At 41.2% G+C, this 19,826-nt stretch overlaps 1 protein-coding gene across 2 annotated transcripts; it reads left to right on the top strand.

Moving 5' to 3' along the window:
- The first annotated feature begins 1,465 nt into the window (after nt 1–1,465).
- LOC128415747 (doublesex- and mab-3-related transcription factor 2-like) lies at nt 1,466–7,901 on the top strand. 2 transcript variants are annotated; one of them, XM_053392401.1, is made up of 4 exons: nt 1,466–1,976; nt 3,536–3,644; nt 4,350–4,604; nt 5,240–7,901. In XM_053392401.1, the coding sequence occupies exons 1-4, from the start codon at nt 1,662–1,664 to the stop codon at nt 5,263–5,265; spliced, it is 705 nt and encodes a 234-aa protein (XP_053248376.1). In that variant the 5' UTR covers nt 1,466–1,661; the 3' UTR covers nt 5,266–7,901. The 2 variants fall into 2 exon arrangements, with proteins under 2 accessions (XP_053248376.1, XP_053248375.1); XM_053392400.1 differs by having other exon boundaries at nt 4,350–7,901.
- The last annotated feature ends 11,925 nt before the right edge of the window (nt 7,902–19,826 follow it).

Raw genomic sequence — 19,826 nt, 5'->3', positions numbered from 1 at the left:
GCTTTCGAGTCAATATTCTATATTCTAAATAACTATAGTGTATTTAAATATAAAATAATGTTTCTTTTTTGTTTGTTTATGGATCCATGAGAGTGGACTTTTGTGATGTACAGTGGTACCTCGGGTTACATATGCTTCAGGTTACAGACTCCGTTAACCCAGAAATAGTACCTCGGGTTAAGAACTTTGCTTCAGGATGAGAACAGAAATCGTGCTCCGGCGGCGTGGCAGCAGCAGGAGGCCCCATTAGCTAAAGTGGTGCTTCAGGTTAAGAACAGTTTCAAATTAAGAACGGACCTCTGGAACGAATTAAGTACTTAACCCGAGGTATCACAAGAGCCCCAAATCCTGAAATTTATTATTCATTTCATCAGTTAGCTAGGAGATTGTAATTGTAGATTAAAATGTTAGTTTATCGTACCAATTAATAGGACTATCACCCTTTTAAATAAATATTAGTCAATTAATCATGTTAGTTTTAATCATTTAAATGATTAAATATGTATACATCTGCATTTGAATGAGAGAGCATTGAGGAAAAAGTATACATAGTTTGAGCGTTCTAGACTCAAAACTGCACCTAGATGCTCAGATATCAGTGGTGGCTAGGACTGCTTTTTACCAACTTTGAATTACACGCCAAAAGTAATTTCTTGTTAATTTGAGATTGGATTACAGTACTGCAGTATGTTCTACATGGAGCCGTCATTAAATAATGCCCAAAAGGTTCCATTAGTTCCACATGCAACTGCCAGCTGTATCACATTATGCCAATCCTTTACTAGCTTCACTGGTTACTGACTTGCTTCCAGCCATGATTCAAGGTGCTAGTTTTGTCGTTTAAAATGCTAAATGACTAAGTCTCAAGACTATGAACCACTGAAGAAAGTTCAGTAAAAACTCTTATTTCAGTGGAGTTTTTCAGGACTGCTTCCTAACTATTTACAAAAATTATTTTTTAAAAATCTGCTGTTGCAATCTCCATTATTATTTTTTTCTTACTGGCTGGGGGAGGAGTTGCATCTGTTTTTGTGCTTTTCTGCTGTAAAATGTCTTGAGTATCTTGCCAGAAAGGTAATGAAGAAACATAATAAACACATTGCCCTAGTCCTTGCTCACTGGTAGGTGTAATTTTGAATTAGCGTCCTCACTTACTGTGCCTGGCAAGGCCGACAGTCCAGGTTCTTCTCATAATGAATCTGGGGTGTGCATCCGATTCTTGGCAATAATTGATGTAGTACAGGTCTCGAAAATGGGTCGATGCGTGTGTGTGTTGTGGGGCAGGAAGGACAGCAAAGCAGAGCCTTGTGTCCTGTAGCATTTTAGGGGTTAAGCCTGGAATAGATTTGATTGAGTGGAAAGTGGTGGGGAGAAGTGGAGAACTGACGTCAAAGATCAAGGCTGGGCCGGGCTGAGCCTTCATCGGAAAGGTGCTACTAATACGCAGGACAGAAGAAGACACGGCTGTAGAGGAGAGCCGACGGGAAGCAGCCGCAGACTCGGCCAGAGGGCGCTACAGCCCCGACAAGTTGCAAATGCGACGCGGCTTTGCTGTCGTCTAGCAAAGTGAAGCCCAACCTGGGCAGGTGCCTTCAAGCCCACCAAAAAAAAAAAGTAGCTACAGTTTCAGGAGGCCTGAGACAGCGAGCAAGAGGTCCATCATGTTGCCCTTGCCCTCCAAGCGGCAGCGAAAAGCTAAGTCTGCCCGCCCCGTCAATTCTTCAGAGCGCCCCGGCCATGAGGGCGAGGGCGGCTGCGGCGCTTTCAGCACCGGCTCGCGGCGCCTGCTGAGCCAGCGACTGCCCAAGTGCGCGCGCTGCAGGAACCACGGCGTGGTGTCCAGCCTCAAGGGCCACAAGCGGCTGTGCCGCTGGCGGGAGTGCGCGTGCGCCGCGTGCTTGCTGGTGCTCGAGAGGCAGCGCGTGACGGCCGCGCAGGTGGCGCTGAGGAGGCACCAAGACCAGGTGGCCGGCCAGGTGAGTGGGTGCGCGCGCCTTGCGCGGGGGAAAAACCAGCAGGAGCGGGAAACACAACGCCGGCGGCAGAGGAGGGCCAGCAGGGCCCCTCCTCGGGCCCCTCTCTCCTTGCTGACGGCTCTGGAGTCCTTAAGAGGCCATAACACAATAATAATAATAATGGTGATGATGATGGTGACAGTTAATAATTTTATTGTTTATACCCCGCCCATCTGGCTGGGTTTCCCCAGCCACTCTGGGCGGCTTCCAACAAAATATAAAAATAAAAATAATGTCAGACATTAAAAACTTACCTGAACAACTTGCTTCAGCACTGAGTTGTATTAATTTCGGTGGTGGAGCAGCAGAACAGTTAGTAATGGCTAAAGAAATCCTCTCAGGCGGCGGCGGCGGGTGGGGGAATGGCGGAAACGCCTCAGGGCATGTGATGTGGGGGCCCCTCAGAGGGCCACACTTGCCAGTATAGGCAACTCTGGCAGGTTGAATAGTTGCTGTTTAAACTAAGAACGTACTAGTCCCTGTACAGTATAAGCAGGATCCCCCCCCCAGAGGCAAACCCCCACCTTGCCTTTACTCCTTGCAATGCAGGAGCATCTTCAGCTGTGAAGTTTTTTTTCCCTGTAGCAAAGCACAAAGCTTCAGCTGCTGAATTTGCTCCTGTAAGTTCAGCTGGCTTTAGTTTTAGCTTCATCGGTGTGTGCCCTGGGCAGTAGGGTGGGCTTTTTTGCTTAGCTTCTGGGCCCATGCAAGTTTTATAGGGCAGTAAGCTTTTCCAGAACAAAAAATAAAGCATTTGCATCAGGAAGACCTTTCTGGCGGTAAGTCATGTTCGACATTGGAATGGACTCCTTGGGAAGGTGGTGGACTCCTCTCCTGTGGAGGTTTTTAGGCAGAGGTTGGATGGTCAACTGTCATGGATGCTTTGGTTGCAATTCCTGCATTGCATGGGTTTGGACTAGATGACCCTTGAGGTCCCTTCCAACTCTACGGTTCTATGATTCTAAGTTACACAAAAACAAACAGGGAGGATGTGAAGCTGAGGAATAATGTAAGGAAAGTAACCTTAAAACTGCCGTCTCCTGAAGCACCATTTCCTGAGAAAGTCACTGGAATCTGGTTCTGCGTTTCAGCTAAAACAAGTTCCAGTCTTTAGTAAGCTTTGCCTCATGTAGACCGAAGCTGAGTAACATTAACTTTTAAATGGGATGGATTCAGTGTAAATAGTTTAAGCTTCTTAAATTAATTTGGGTGCTAGTGGAGCTGTCTGGGCCTGGCACTGTCATTGGTTTACTGCTATTGAAGACAAGTTCCCTTTCTTTGAGTTCATGTTATATGTTATATGTATTTAAAACAGCAATAATAAACCCCTAATGTAAACTATATAATTGTAATGCATCCTGGGGAAAAGTTGTCTTTTGATCATAATGCAGCTTTTCTTATTTGCTTCCAAATAGCTTGAATGTTTTCAGTATTATTTTAGCAGGCAAGCATGGACATTGTTAGTAAGCAAAAATAGCTATGGTGTTGATGAATGTCCTCTTCTTTTTGTCGTTGCATAGGTTAAGAAAGCCATGAGGAGCAGTGAATGTTCAGTTTCTGGCCACAGATTAAACTTCCATTGCAAGACCAAGCAGACTGCCAGGTTGTTGGCTAGACACTCACCGGAAGGTATGTGCCTGCATGTAGGAAATACACTTGAAACAAACCTAGTAGGTTCTTCCCTTTTAATGCATTCCATTATAAAATGTGGTATTGATATAGGACAATAAGTTGTTATAGCTGTGAAATGAATGTTTATTTTATATTCCTGACACATTCCATAAATAAGCATCTACTTATGAAGACCTCTTTAGGCATGACTCTCCAAACCCTTAAAAAACATCAAAAGATTGTGTAACAATGGCATTTCTAGTCAAGACTCTGGTTGACATTACATTTCATGAGTGAATACTGGATGCATTCCAGAGAAGCTAAGTATACCTAAGTGCAACTGATCTGAGTATGAACTGAGTGTTCTTGATTTTATTGGTGTCAGCTGTATTTAAGCACAAAGGCTGCTTCAGATGTCTTAATTACATATGATATTACCTACACATGAAATACACTGGTGTAGTTAGCTGTTAGCTGTTGTATGTGACAAGCGTATGGGTGCACTTTCACTATGCTACACTTTCAACTATACAACGTGTACAAACAGTTAATGACTGGCATGTGCAACTATTACCTGTGATGTGACAACTTACACACAGGTTTCTTAGTAATACCGTTTTTACCGCGTGAAATGCTTTCTGTAAAGGAAATGCATAATGTTTGAAAGCACCTAATGCCAGGCTTTGCACAATAACTGTCCTTTTCCTTTGGATTTTGTTGTAGCAAATAGTCCACCCTCCCAGGAAACAGAACATTGCCTTTCTAGCCTCAGTGAGAGAATGAGGAAAAGAAGGGCATTTGCAGACAAGGAGTTAGAATCAATAATGCTGGAAAGGGAACTTCGACAAAGAACCTTTGACGGATTTGCTGCCCATCAGAGAAGACAGCTGCTGAGCAGAGAGCATTTACCAGCCCTTGAGGAAAACGTATTCCAAAGTGGACATGATTACCTTAATTACTTGACATGCGTTAACTCTGGTATGTTGAATATTTGTTTCCCTTTGCTGCATTCAAATACCAAGGTTCTAGACTATGGACCTTGCATTTATAAAATCACAGACACTTCTCCTTTGAATGTAGCTTTTATCACAGCAAGCCAAACTGAAGGTGGCACTTCACAGAAACGTACCTGTGAGGAGAACGTGAATAAATACCTAAGTGTGTACAGAGAAAATAATTGTGACTGGAAGGAGCAAGCTCTGTCCAGTGTCTTTTCCAGAGATCTTCTCTTACTTGAGAATAATTGGAGCCCCAAAATAATAAAACTCCAAGAAAATAAAGAATTAATAGACATGGCAGCCAGATACTGTATTTTGTGTAATCATCACGCAAAACAAGAAAATCACAATGTTAATGATACAGGTCTTGAAGTCAAGGAGGATGTAAGGCATTTATCTCAAGAGTGTTGCTCAGAAATAAACAAGCAGATACTGTCTTTTTCAGTAGAATCTTTATTAAAAGTTTAAATCTATTAAGTAGCTTGGATGGCCAGTATTCTTATGAAATATTAATAAGGAAGTCTCCCTACTAAATAAATATTCATATTGTATGTAAAACTGTAACTCTTCTGCAAGTAATTAACATCATTGACTCCTATTCCATTTCTGATGTAGGGGGAAAACGTTCTACTTTGTTGTGATACATTGGAACTAGATCAATGTGTTCTGGTAAGAGTGAGGATTTGCATCTTTATTTTCATCAATGTTTATGTTTGTAAATGTGTTCAACTGGGCTTTTTTCATCCATCTTGTTTTGCTTATAAGTAAAACATTATTTGCCTGTATGAAGCTGCAAAATATTACCAGGCATATGGCTTCCAGTATATTATAAAATACAGTGTAACTATTTGCAGAGGGAAAACCAGGTGAAAAAATATTACAACATAGCATAATGTCATAAAATGGCGTAACATAACTTTTTGTTTTGATCAAATTACTGGAAGTAACTGTGATACAAATCACCAATTTTTGTGCTTAAAGTCCCTGAAAGTCCCTGCAACTGCAGCTTCTTTCAAACAGGATCTGAAAATCTAGTTGAATATCCTTTGCTGAAGCAGGGTAATTGGTAACCAGCATTTCCATTTGATTAGCCATATCATTCGGATTATGATATGCTCCAAGCAGAGAGGCTACCACTGCTATTAAAAAGAAAAACATGCACCCAAACTGACAAAAAAATAATCTGGGACGAGGACGGGTCACCACCACCACTGTCATGGAGAAGAGGGTCAGCAGAAACAGAAGGGGAAATTAAAGAACTGCGGTGTGTGCAGTGTGATCTGTCCTGTACCTTTTAAGGGTAGCCATGCCCACTGTTGTTTCTGGTCAAGAAGGTTTTACAGATTTTGTACTATTTTGAAAACCTACAGAATCTGTTGATCAGAAGTGGTGGTAGAATAAGTGCACATTCTATGAGCAGCTGCCCTCCTTTCAAGCTTATTCAATTCTGAGAATGCAATCCCAAGCACACTTACTAGGGAGTTGGATTCATGAGCAAAATGGAGAATACAGCCAAGCAGACATGCAAAGATAGGATTTGTGCTGTGAAAATCCTCTCATCCACCTCCACAGAAAATAGTATGTGTATGGAATTGAACTTTACTGCTTTTCGCTGGAAATATATTGGACACTACTACTAAGGGCACAAGCCTAGACAGTGTGTCTGGAAGTCCTGGGCTGCCTAGGCGACAGGAATTCCATACTACTTTGATGATAGATTCTTGGCACCCTTATTACAAATAATGAAATAGTGCAATACACTTCAATTCTACTATCTAAAACAATAGGCAAGGAAAGTTAAAGTTCTCAAGATATGCATTACAGTTCTCAAGATACGCATTACCTTTTTCTACAAAATACAAATATTGCTGGAGCCAATATTTCATTCTATACACAAAAGAAATTAAAGCACTAGTTGCCAATTAATTTAAATACTAAAGAAACACGTATTTCAAGCTTTGGGGGGCCAGTTTAACATCTCAAGGTCTTGCTTTTAGTCCCAAATAATATGCCCCAAATAATAATTTGCCTTAATGAAGCAAGTGTATGTTCTTTTCTTTTAGCAACAATTTCCTTTAAAGATAGTATATTGGTTCATTTATAGCTTATAGATTTTCCCAGCTCTTGGTCTCCATTGAGCTCTTGCATGAAGGAGAGCTTTGTAAATCATGGAAACACTCATAGCAACTGAAATGGTTAAAGTTATTTCTCTACATATTGAGTCATATCACAGAGTTAATTTGCCCAACAAGAATTCATGCAGCTAGCTTATATAAACACAGGTTTTGTTTTTAAAAGATTGGGTTGCTTCATTTGTGAAAAGGTCCAAATGCTCTCAGCTACCAAGACAAGTTATTCTCTGCACATTGCAGTCAGGCTCTTTTTACAGGAAATGACCAAAGTCTGCTCTTTCCACTTTCCTTTGCTTCCTGCAGGCTTCATGATATGCCTGTTATGGGCTGCCCTCTGCTAGTGAAGAAACAGTAGGGAATGACTGAGATGATTGGCTTATTTTTGTTGCCTCTTGCTCCTTCACAACCTGAAGCTAAGTAAAGCCTCAATAAGGAAGGGCTTTTAATTGACCCAAGCATTATTTTGATGGAGGGCTATCCCACAGTAGTCCATAAAGATTTTATTCTTTAAAAATTGCTCTCATTCAGTGATTTGGGTCTTCCAGTAACTTGGGTCAGCACACATTGGAAAATTTTCTGATACAAGTAAGGAACAAGAGAGTATAGACACTTAGGTACAACTTGTGTCACTTGAGGTGTGAGTTGCTTCCATGGAATGGCATCCTTTTTATAAGCTTAAGGTGATGCACCACATGCAACTCTACTTGGAATATTAATAGTTTGACTTCACTTATCTATGCTCTGGACTGGTAACATTCAGGTTAGATTACCTGTGTGTTGCTGGTTCTCTGATTGGGAATTTAATACACAGTTTGTTCTGGATAGGTTCGTTCTCCTCTTGAAAGAGTGAGCTCATGGTCTTGGGGCTCTCCTTGATCCAGTGCTGTCCTTGATGGTCCTGGTGGCAAGGAGTTCCAATTACTAGCTTGTCAGTGATGGCCTTTCCTGGTTAGGTAGCCTAGCCATAGCAACGCATGTTATGGTAACTTCCCAGTTGAATTATTGTAAAGTGCTTTTTGGGCTGCGTATGGTTTAAAAACTGTAGCTGATGTAATTCTGAGGATGTTGAGAAGTACTGGCGGTTGGAACCACATAACAACATTTGTCCTGCAGAACCTGCAGCACTCAATTCAATGTGTTAATGTTGATGTGTAAAAAATGATCAGACCTAAATACCTCTTTCTATACAAGTCTGCCTGTAGAGTGATGAGAGAAAAGGCCATCTCTGTGGTGGCCCCTTCTCTTTGGAATGCTTTCCCTGTTGAAGATTACCTGGTGCTGACACTGTTAGCTTTTTAGTGCTAGTTAAGGAGGCACCTCTTTGCCTAGGCTTATTGAAGAGATTGAAGCAATATAGTCAGTTTTTGAGCTGGGCTATTGTGAAATGTTTTGGAATTTTTATCTAACTTTTTGTTAATGCGTTATGATAGTGGTTGGCTTGTTAGTGTTGGCCTGCTGTGGTTTATGTAGTTATATGTTGTAACCTGCTTTGGGATCATTTACAATGAAGAGCAGGCTTAGGAACTGAATAATAAATGAATGGATGTGTGGTATATGGGACTGCATTTGAAGACAGATTGGAAAACCTCCGTTGGTTTAGAATATAGTTAAAACGACTGGGCATTACAGTTGCACTGGCTCAGTGTCTATTTATGAGTCAAATTCAAAGTGATGGTACATACCCCAGCCCTAAGATGTGAAGGGATTTAAAAGGAGCTGAAGATTTACCTACAGTGGTGCCTTGCAAGACGAAATTAATTCGTTCTGCGAGTTTTTTCGTCTTGCAAATTTTTCGTCTTGCGAAGCACGGAACTGCACCTCTTCAAGCAATGCACCCTGGGTATTAACGGTTTTAAGAAAAAGGAAACAAACTCGCAAGACGTTTTCATCTTGCGAAGCAAGCCCATAGGGAAATTCGTCTTGCGAAGCAACTCTAAAAACGAAAAACTCTTTCGTCTTGCGAGTTTTTCGTCTTACGAGGCATTCGTCTTGCGAGGTACCACTGTATAAACAAATGAACTAGGCTTCATGTTTTCAGCTCTTCTGTAGGTGTCTTTTCAGAGATGCCCCTCCCCTGTAATTTGCATTATTGTGGTGCCTAATGAAGACCCCTTCCCCCAAAACTCTCTAGAATTTAAAATTTATTATCTCTGCTGCTGGTTTTTATCCAGTTTTTGCTATTGCAAGTTTTAGCTTTTGTATTTGAATATATTATTGTGTGAGTCACATATTTTTGAAGGGCAGGGTAGTAGTCCAATAAATAATTAAAGCCACTCTAGCTTCTCATACTTTATCACACTGCCTGTGTCTTTATGCTTTGCTTCACAACCCCATGGGTTAGAAACTTGATCTTGTAATGTAAACAATAAAACCTGACTTTCTCTGAATTTTACATAAGCCACTAGATTTTGTGTTGTGCTGTATAAATACAGCTTGCTTGACCACCTGATATAAAATGTGCATTTGAGAAATATCCTATTGGTGCGTTGTAACTTACCCAGCAGCAGTTAATTACTCAGAGGCAAACGCTTTAGCTAGTGTGTACTCTCCCAAGTCTTGCTGTTTTGATTTGAACAATGAAATGGCCAAAGGGCCAACAGTGTTTCTTTTGTTAGGATAATATCAGCTTCACATGTCAATATTTCTCTTCCCCCATGCTCTCCATCTTGAGTTGATTTTTTTAAACACTTTGGCTTCTTTTAAGGAGGTTTGGGTTCCAGAGCAAACCAGCAAGCATCCATTCAACCAGCTTCAAGTTGCATGCTGGGTTGATTGCATTTGTTATGTCTAGTAGCAGATAGAATTTTCTCAAAATATTTAGCCTGTAAGGGATCTCTGCTGGTCATCTGTTTTTATTGCAAGCATGCAATTAATCACCCTAATTGTTCAATTACTCAGAAGCCCAAGATATTATAACAAAACAAAACAAAAAATAGATGGCAGTCCAAATATCTTGAAAGTTTAAAGGTTCATATTGGTAAGGTAAAACCAAACATCTTCCCCCATGAAGACAAGACTGAGAAACTGCACTAATTTTGCAGTAGTATTTGTTACAGTGCCTTGAACTTTTACTGTCACATTACAGTTCGAGATACAATGCCCTATTGTTTTTTATAATAATGATAGGGCATTGTATCTCAAACTGTAATGTAGGAGTAGGAGTAATAGTAATAGTTAAACTCTGATATGGGGAATTTTTGGATATTGTTAGATTTCACCTTGGCCGCAGTCAGCATGGATTGGCTAATTGTCAGAGGTGATTTGAGTTGTAGTCCAACAACATCTGAAAGGCCATAGATTCCCCATTCCAGGTCTACATAGTGACTCATTTTTACCACTATTCTCTGTTACCCAACTCCATCTTTGCAGAGCTGTGTCAGAATAGATGTGAAAGCAAACACACTGTGTCAGAATAGATGTGAAAGCAAACACACATTTCTGCACCTGGCAAAAGAGACATGGACATGCCAACATGGTGGGGGAGGGGGGAACCTTGGTGGCCCATCTGGTCAGATTGTTAATCTGTCTCCACCAGAGGCGTACCTAGGCTCCCTTGCGCCCTTGGCAAGGAGCTGTATTGACACACACCCCCCATCCTTTGCACCCTTGGCACGGAGAGTGGGCAGATAGGCTCCTAGTCACTCTGAGCCAGAGTGGAGGGGCATGATTTTTGTGCCCCCCCGGCCTGTGTCCTTGGTCCCCAACCTAACCACTCCTTTGGTACACCCTTGATCCCACTCCCACAAGCTAGCTTTTACAGTAACTTTTGAACTACTGAAGGAAAAAGTGAGTTGTAGTTCAGTAGGTGAAAGCTTCCAGCAACACATCAGAATCAAAATAGCCTTGAAAAATCAACAAGTGTTTCCTTAATCTTTGCCCCTCTGATGGATTTCCACCATCCTCAGCAATTAATTAACTAACGGTGCAATCCAATACATGACTGCTCAGTAAGCCCCATTGATTCATTGGAAATTACTCCCAGGTAAGTATGCATAGGACTGCAGCCTAAATATTTAATGAACCTATTTAAAGCTTGAAACCCTAGTTACAACTTCCCAACCACTTTTCCAGAAGTCATGCCAGAGCACTTTTGAGTATGTACTTTTATATTGCAGTACTCTGACTGCACACTTCAAGCTGTTAACTGGGGAATGACAGAACAAACTTCCTTAATCTCCCATTACTTCCCCTTAAAATAATAATACAAAGAATGTTTTAATGTACAGGGCTGCTAAAAAGTGATAAAATTTCAGTGAAGGTACCAGTGATTTAGGTGATCCATGTAGACTCAACATCTAATAGCACAGGGGTCAGCAAACTTTTTCAGTAGGGGGCCGGTCCACTGTCCCTCAGACCTTGTGGGGGGGGGTGGACTATTTTTTTTTGGGGGGGGAGAATGAACAAATTCCTATTCCCCACAAATAACTCACAGATGCGTTTTAAATAAAAGGACACATTTTACTCATGTAAAAACATGCTGATTCCTAGACCGTCTGCGGGCCAGATTTAGAAGGCAATTGGGCCAGATCCAGCCCCCGGGCCTTAGCTTGCCTACCCATGTAATAGCATTTGCTTTTTTTCTTACTATCTGGATATTGAAGAAATAACAGAGTCCCATTAGCTTTATTGGACGGCATGTAGCTAGCCAGAAAACAGAGGGGAAATAAATATATTTAAAAGCAATATAGAATGAGATTCACTATACTGGTGCACAAGGATACAGTTTTTAAGTTGGTTCACAAAAATCCAATTGGCTTTGTAGTGTCATCTCTAAACAGAAGCAGTTTAAATGATTTTAATAGGTATAATTCATTATACGTATATATTTCCAAGTAACCGTAGGACCAGATGAAATGTCTGGATAATCTCAAGCCTTGAGAGTGAAAGAGGTCAGGGCTGTTCACTTGGGGCTGCCTGCCTGGACAATTAACAACAAATGTAGATAATTAGAGGTTTGTTCCAGCCAATTTAAGCATGTTTTGAAGCCCACTGATTTTAAATGGAAATGGATTAAGCCCAGCAGGGTAGTGCAGTTGTTAATATGATATGCTGTGAACCAGTTTGAATCTTAGCGGGCAGGGCAATCCTAAACATGGGAATCGGGCTTAATATATGCTGGCTGAATTTAAGCCGCCATAAAGTATTCCAGATCCTGAGTCCATTTAGAAGCTTCAGGAAGGCAGAAATGATGGCTGAACTGGCACCAACCCAGCAGAATAGAAAAATCTGCTGAAATACAGAACACCACTGTCACCATGGAAACTGCTGCCACCTGTTGACACACAGGGTGGATAGGATCCAAGCCCTCTTAACTGTGCAGACTGTGAGGCCGCTTAGAGAGAATCCATGGGAAGCAGTGCAGAAACACAGAGCACATTCTGCATGCAGCCTCTAATGAGTACATGCCACACACCCTGACTGCACCCACCACACACTCCTCCAGTTGCACAACCACACTAACAGCACAACCAGGTAAGCAGATGTGAAGATCACTAGTACACTCCATGGCCCCAAAAGCATCCCAAACAGACACAGGCTGTGCCGCCCTCTCTCCAGATAATACAGCATCTATGTGGAAATGCAAAAATACAAGTTTATTGAAAGCACCTCACAAAGTACTGTTGCACGCCACCCTAATCTCTGAGCGATGTGAGATTTCAGGGGTCCCAGGCATACTTACCATGGCTCTGACCCTCTCTCTAGCTTGCTGCCTTTTACAGACTCCAACCTTCAGCTCACATCACGGCCAACTGCATTCCTGAACCCTACTCTGCTTTGTCTCCAAACTTACTTAGAGCTGCGAGGAGGGACCCTTCCCGTTTTCTGCCTGGCACAGAGTCCCTTCTCTCTGGCTTTCCTAATGGCCCATTACTTTCCCTTTGTCTTTTGTTAATGGCTGATCTCCCAGGCGATTTCCTGAACAAGGGAAGCTGGCTTGGCACTGTATTTTAATGCTTTTCTAAATCCAGTGTCTGGAAGTCAATTTTAACACTCGAAACATTGATTAAATGCTAACACCTATCAGACCCTGGGATTTAGGGGAATCTGGCACCCATAAACCCTGGCTCCCAAGACTCTGTAACAATACATGCTGCTGAAAGCACAACAGAGGCCACGAGCATCCAGAAGACCTATGTAAAACCTGCCCTAAGCACCCCAGAACCAGTCCTCAAGGGTAAGGGGCAGGCACCTCCTCTACCACCACCACCACCTCATCTTCTGCCCTGGCAGTGGCAGCAGCACAAGGGCAGGCACCTGCTGTCCCCTCCCAATGGGAAATACGTTCTGTTCTTGAGTCTTATTTTATTGTAGAGCAGGGTATAAATCCCATATCTGAAAAAGAAATATCTTAGGGGACCTGAATAAGGGTCTTGAAAGTAAAGCAAACAAACAAACACTGTCTGCAACAGTATGGAGATAATTTTTAAAAATGGCCATGGGTATAAAAATGTGTATAGTTGGGACTTGCACTGCAGAAGTTCCTGGTCCAGCTTTTAGGGTGATATTAAATGTTAATCCTACTTAGGGTAGATTAACTGAAGTGAATGGATGTGGCTCATTTAGGTTCGTTAGTTTCAATGGGCCTACTCCGAGTTAGAAGCTAGTTCAGTACAACCCTTAGGCTTGATTCCAAATCAAGATCTTCCCTATCTACTTTTCTTTGTACAACTCTGAATATCTTTTCCCCCATCTCAGTGCTACTGTCGCCCCTGTTTATAAAAGTTTAATCAAAGAACAATGTAGGTTAAAAATAAAGTATGTAATATTTGCCTAGTTTTATAGGTACTGTTGCCTGTCCTATCACAAACATGGTGTCAGAAAGTGTCTGCAACTTCTGTTTTTTATCGGTATAGTATCTCTGTTAACTTATTCTTGCTGGACAAAACACTGCATCTCCACTCTCAAATTCACATTTAAGAAATACTTGAACTGGAGCTCCCCCTCGTGACAAAAGTAAGACTTACAGTTCTTCCAGTATTTGATACTGTGATGAAAGGCAGCTTGCTGTGCTACCATTTATGTTCTAAGGAGGCGTATTCTTTTCAGTTTCTCATTCATCATGTACAATTGCAAACTGGCTTGACTTTATTCATCAGTCGAGTTTAAAAGCAAACCCTAAATTGGGTCCTGTAGATTTGCCTGTACTGGGAGGACTGAGTCTTTTTTCCATCTCCTCCAGTGCTGCTGATCTTTGTACTGCTGGTCTGTTTGTCTCCTGTTATTTCCCGAACACTCTTTTATATTGTGTGATTCTATAATGTTATAAACTATAGCGTTCCATGAGCACTTGTGTGAGAGAAGCTGTTCTGGAGAATGACAAGGCATAGATTAGCTACCACTTTATTAAATTGAGAAGAGTTGCATAGTTTCAATAAAGTTCCTGGCTACAAACACTTTTTAAATTTTTCATAACATTTACGGTAGCAAATTTTAAAGCCATCTTAGATGTCACAAAGGCTACAATGCTGGATATAAATTGGAATGAATAAATACATCATTTCCTTTTCCTTCCTTCCTTTCTGTCTTTCTTTTCTTCTTGTAAAAATACAATCTACACAATGTGCAGTCTACAAAATTAAGTAACTTACCCTTTGAAAATAAAGGTTAAATGTGGTAGCCTCCAAACATTTTTGCAGATGTCTTACAATAAGTGTTTTTAGTACAATGAGATAAATCAGTTTTTACAATTGGCATGGGAATTCACTTTGACATGTATATTGTCAATTGGGAAAAGGCAAAGATGCTGCTGCTTCTCCAGCTTTTAATCATTAGCATGTCTGACCTTGATTTGTGCAATTGCAGTGGTACTTTCAGAGCTCTATAATTTATTGCAGTTGTTTTGTTTGCATATTTTGCTTAGCCACCTAATTTGGAACTGAAACATCAGCTTGGACATGTGGCTTTGAGTACATATGAAAGGGTCAATGCAGTTTGTGTGGAATGTTTTAGTTTTTAAACTGTCAAATGTCAGGCTGTAATTTTATTGCTGCCAGTAGTATTAGGTATCAGGTGTGACTGTAACTCTGTTTTTGGTGCCAAACAAAGTTTCTGCTGCTAACTGTAAGCAGTCAGTTCTGCCCTGGAGAGAATTTTAAACAAGCTGCATGACTGACTTCTAACCAAGAGTGACAAGGAAGGAGAAACAGTGAACTGAAGGATCCTAGTTCGAGGATTTGAATTCTGTTCATAAATAAGGGATCAAGGGTCTTCTTCTTTGGTGATCACTCGTAGCCGAATAAGATTGTCTTCCATAAACACGGTTTTAACAATGAGTCCGTAAGTGACTGTGAAGGCCAATTCTGGATCCACATGTCCTTCCACAGTGGGGACATTGGTTTCCGGACAGGAGTTTATCACGGTGTGGATTTGCCAAGCTGTGCCTTTCTCTTAGCACATTTCTCCCTTGTGTCCTGAGTTTGAGTGTCTTCAAAGCCTATGACACCTTTGGTAAAGGCTGTTCTCCAATTCGAGCGCTCGCAGGCCAGTGTTTCCCAATTGCTGGTGTTTATACTACATTTTTAAAAGATTTGTCTTGAGACAGTCTTTATTAAACCTCTTTTGTTGACCACCAGCATCACGCTTTCCATTTTTAAGTTTGGAATAGAGTAGTTGCTTTGGAAGACAATAATTAGGCATCCGCACAACATGACCAGTCCAACGAAGTTGATGTTGAAGAATCATTGCTTCAACACTGGTGATCTTTGCTTCTTCCAGTACACTGGTATTAGTTTGCCTGTCTTCCCAAGTGATGTGTACATTTTTTCGGAGATACCGTTGATGGAATCTTTCGAGGAGTTGGAGATGGCGTTTATACGTGGTCCATGTTTCACAAGCATACAGTAAGGTTGGTAGTATAATAGCTTTGTAAACAAGCATTTTGGTTTCCCTGTGAATGTCCTGGTCCTCAAACACTCTGCACTTCAATCGGGAGAAAGCCACACTCGCAGAGCTCAGGCGATGCTGGATTTCGGCATCTAGGTGCTGCAGCACAGACCAACCTTAACTCTTTGGCTTAGCCTGACTAAAAGAAACATAGGCTGACTTAGAAGTTATGTTGGAAGGTTCAGATGTGATAGTGTCGGTTCAACAAATAATGGTTTATCTGTCAGTGAAGAGTTTATCTAACAGTGCATGAGCCATGTGCCTGCATGTCCCTCCCCTTCCTCTCCTTATTCAGACATCACAGGAAACTAGTTTGCATGTGTCTTGAAGGAAGTGGCACAATGTCTTCCCCATCTGTGGGATGCTGTTGTAGACACACTCTGTAGTGCACTCTGATTCCTAGCTGGAAGAGGTGGTGGCAGTAGAAACTGGGCAGGAGAGTAGTCAGAAAGTTGCAAGAATGACATATCAAGCATTTAAATTACATTGGATGAAGGATGGTGAAGTGTTATACTCATATTAGAAGATTTTGTATCAGAATCTTTTGCTTGGATCTGCTAGTTTTCTTGGTTGGACCAAATGGGCATTTGTGGTTCCCTCTATTGCTGTGATTGGATCTTGAAGTTGGATTCTGCAGAAAAAAGTATTGCTGAGATGGTCAAACCAGTTTCTTTGTTATATAAATGACCCTAACTTTTTAGGTATCCTTCAGCCAAAGTGTTGCCACAGAAACTTACTTGCTGCAGATCATTTCTGGAAGGTGTGCTTAGTGTTACCGTCATGAGATTTCTATCGTGTGTGTGCAAATAAACCTTATAATGCAGAAAAGCCACCAGTTTCCAGTGACCTTCATTGCACAGAAACCAAACTCATGATGTAAACCTCTAGACCTCTTTCTGGAAAATGAAGACCAACCATCAGAAGGGTGGGTGAGTGTGTTGGTTATAGAAATCATTGTAGGATACATAAACTCCTGCCCATGCTGCCTTCCACAATCAGGGTGCTGATCTAAACAGCCCAGGATTTCATCTGTTCTATTCCCTGGGTCATAAAACTGCAGCCTTCCTTCATCTGCTCAGAATTAAAAAGGGATTCCAGGGCAGATGATATCTTTCTTTTTAGAAATGAACAAATCTAAATTCAAGCACCACCCCACATTTGTCAAGTGTCTAACTGTATGTCTCCCAAGACTGAGCCAGCGAGTAGAAAAACTTTCAGTCTACCCACCTTCTTCTCACAGTTCTCTGATCATATATTACATTCTCTGTACTAAGGGGATTCCATCTGCAAGAAGGAAAGTCAGCAAAATCGTACACACACACACACACACACACACACACACAGAGAGAGAGAGAGAGAGAGAGTGCAAACTAGTCACCTTCCACTGTCTTTCCTTTCACTCACATCCAGCCATTCCTTTCTGCAGGATCCATCCTCTGTTAGTTGCTCTGTATAAAACAATAATCTGTGTTTCCCCCATTCACTGTAATAGGGAATCTAAATACTGCTATAATCTGTTCCCCTTTTGGCGAAAGTGGATGAAGCTCCAGTATCAGAAGCAAGCCAGGGTGGCTGGGTGGGGACAGTTTCACGCAGTAAATTGTGGAGATAGAAGGCAGGGGATATATTCCTCGCTCTCAATGTAGTCTAAAAATGCTCCATGCTAATGTAAGCCTATGGCAGAGGTGTAGAGACTGTAGCTATCAAATCGGGATCTGTAACAAAGCACATTTAAATATTGACATAAAAGAGCTGACATCACTTCATGCTTATATGCTGCTTATATGATTGCTTCTCATAGCAAAACAAGCACAAAGGATTATGAAATTGATCCCAAATGTGGGACACAACCATATTTTTCTCATTGCTAAACAACTGTTTTCAACCCTCTTTCCAATAGATGCATATGTGTCTAGTTAATACAAAGAATCTACCACAAGCCTCAAAAATCAGGGTTGCATTTATAGCCAGGATTTCATATTATTGCCAGAGAGTCGACCTTCTATTGGATCCTTCACACAACCTTTACCCCATACGAATTATACCACAGAGTGACTGGAGAAGAATTGCCCTCTGAAGGGAGAAAAGTGATTCTGGTGCCGCTTGTTGAATGATAATATAAGAGGGCATTTGAATGACTAGTAGTAGTTGATTATGTTCGGGGACTAATTCCACCCCCTTCCCCTTAGTCAGAAATTTATTACACCATGTGAATAACTGAAAAAACTGACCGCATGATCTTTAAAAATGCTTCAATACTTTATACCGTTTAGTCATGTTTATATAAAATGTCTTCCATAGTGTGACTGGTCCTACAGCTGTGAATAGCTAGTTAGACTACGCAGCCAAAATACACAGCCTTCTATGGTCTTCCAAATTCTGGAAATCTGCAGGGTTTTATTCCCCAGGAGACTAGCTCATTCCAAAGCTTTATTATTATTAAAAAAAAAATCTCTAATGTTTGCACTCTTGCTTCATTGTGCCAGGTTCATTCTGGGTGTAACTTGACAGAGTTCAGGGAAACCTACACCATGGTTAAATTTGGTGAAGCGCTTTCTGCTAGCATTGGAATGGAGTGGAATGCTGCTGTCAGCTCTTTGGGTGTCCTTGTACTTCTCTGATTCTTTTAATTATCAATAGCAATATGTTGTCATTGTATAATTGAATTAAGCACATATGGATCCGATTAAGTAACAATCATTTTACACTGTTTCCTTCACGATCTGTTCTGTACAAAAAGAATGTTCAAGTGTGTTCTAATTGCTTCCATATTGGTAGTCGTTACTATAAACACAAAATAATTCTTTTTCTTATTTCCTTGTACAGTTGCCACCAGCAGCCATCACGATGTATCAGGATCCTAGTCAATTCCCTTCACATGCAGTCATTTGTTTACTTTATTACTATTATTACTTCCAAATAGTTAACTAATACAACCAATAGACACCAGCTTGCAGAAAAATAGTTGGCTCATTTCACAAGTCTGATCTAATTTTGAGACTTGCATGTAAAATATCTTAATTTCGCCTCTAATTTGGCAGGCACAGGATGAATAGTGTTATTTAAAAAAGCATTGGGTTGGCCGAACTGGGTGTTTGCTAACATTTTATTGCAAATTGGGAGCCCGTCATGATTTCCTGCCAGTTTATGGGACGGGCAGACCAGAAAGTTTGTTGGCTTCCTGCGGCAAGCAAAGCAGAACCATCTAAAAAGTGATCTGTGTTATCTGCTTCTCAAAGGTGTGTGAAAAGTGTTCTATTTGCAGCTAACATCCATGACAGCAGGGGCTGGCAGTAGCTGGGTTTAAGAGAGCAAGGGAGATTAGAACCACTAGCTAATCTCGTGTTGGGAGATTAATAGGCGTGTTGGGCCACCCAGACGTGCACCAGGCATTTCTGTCTTCCAGTGACAACTTCAAGCTTTGGGGGCCCTTAGTCAAGGTGCTATTAGCAGCTGACTGCCTCCTGATTTAGCCCACTTGCCACTCTTGCTACTGCTTATTTGCCCTCTTCCTCAATCGTGTTCGACCTTCCAGGTCAGCTGCAGTATGCTTCTGAACATTGGTTTCTGGAAATCACAAGTAGGGAGAGTGCTGTTTCACCCAGGTGGTGCTTGTGTGCTTTCCAAAAGCATGTGGATGACTGCTGTGTCTGCAGGGAGCCAGGCCAGGAAGCTCTGGGTGTCAGCATATTATGCCAACCCAACTCTGTCTCTTCCCCACATGGCCAAGACAGGGCAGCATCATTGCAAACATTGGCTTCTCTCACAAACCTCAGCTAATGTTACTTCAGGTACTGTTGGTGGGTTTATGTGTGATGTTGGCAATTTGATAAATTCATCTATACATAAAACTGCTATTGTGAACTGGTTGTTATCCTGAAATTTGAACCTGAGTTGATTTCCTCTTCCTTCCCAATCCATTTTCTTTTTGTGTTGCGTCTTTTTAGATTGTAAACCTGGGGCAGGAAATCTCCCTCTCTCTCCCTCCCCCACCCCCTTTCTGATGATAAACTGCTGTGGGACTTTTTTTTAGCAGAAAAACAAGATATTTTTTTTATTTTATTAAAGAAATTATAAATAATTTGCTTTTATCTATTATGGACTGAACTACCAACATGACTCCCAAAATATTTTAGATAGTAACAAATAAGGGATTAGAATTGCACTGCTCTTGCCTGAACATATTG

Source organism: Podarcis raffonei, chromosome 6, assembly GCF_027172205.1.
Source record: "Podarcis raffonei isolate rPodRaf1 chromosome 6, rPodRaf1.pri, whole genome shotgun sequence".
NCBI lineage: Eukaryota > Metazoa > Chordata > Lepidosauria > Squamata > Lacertidae > Podarcis > Podarcis raffonei.
This window is presented reverse-complemented; position numbering and strand designations above follow the sequence as displayed.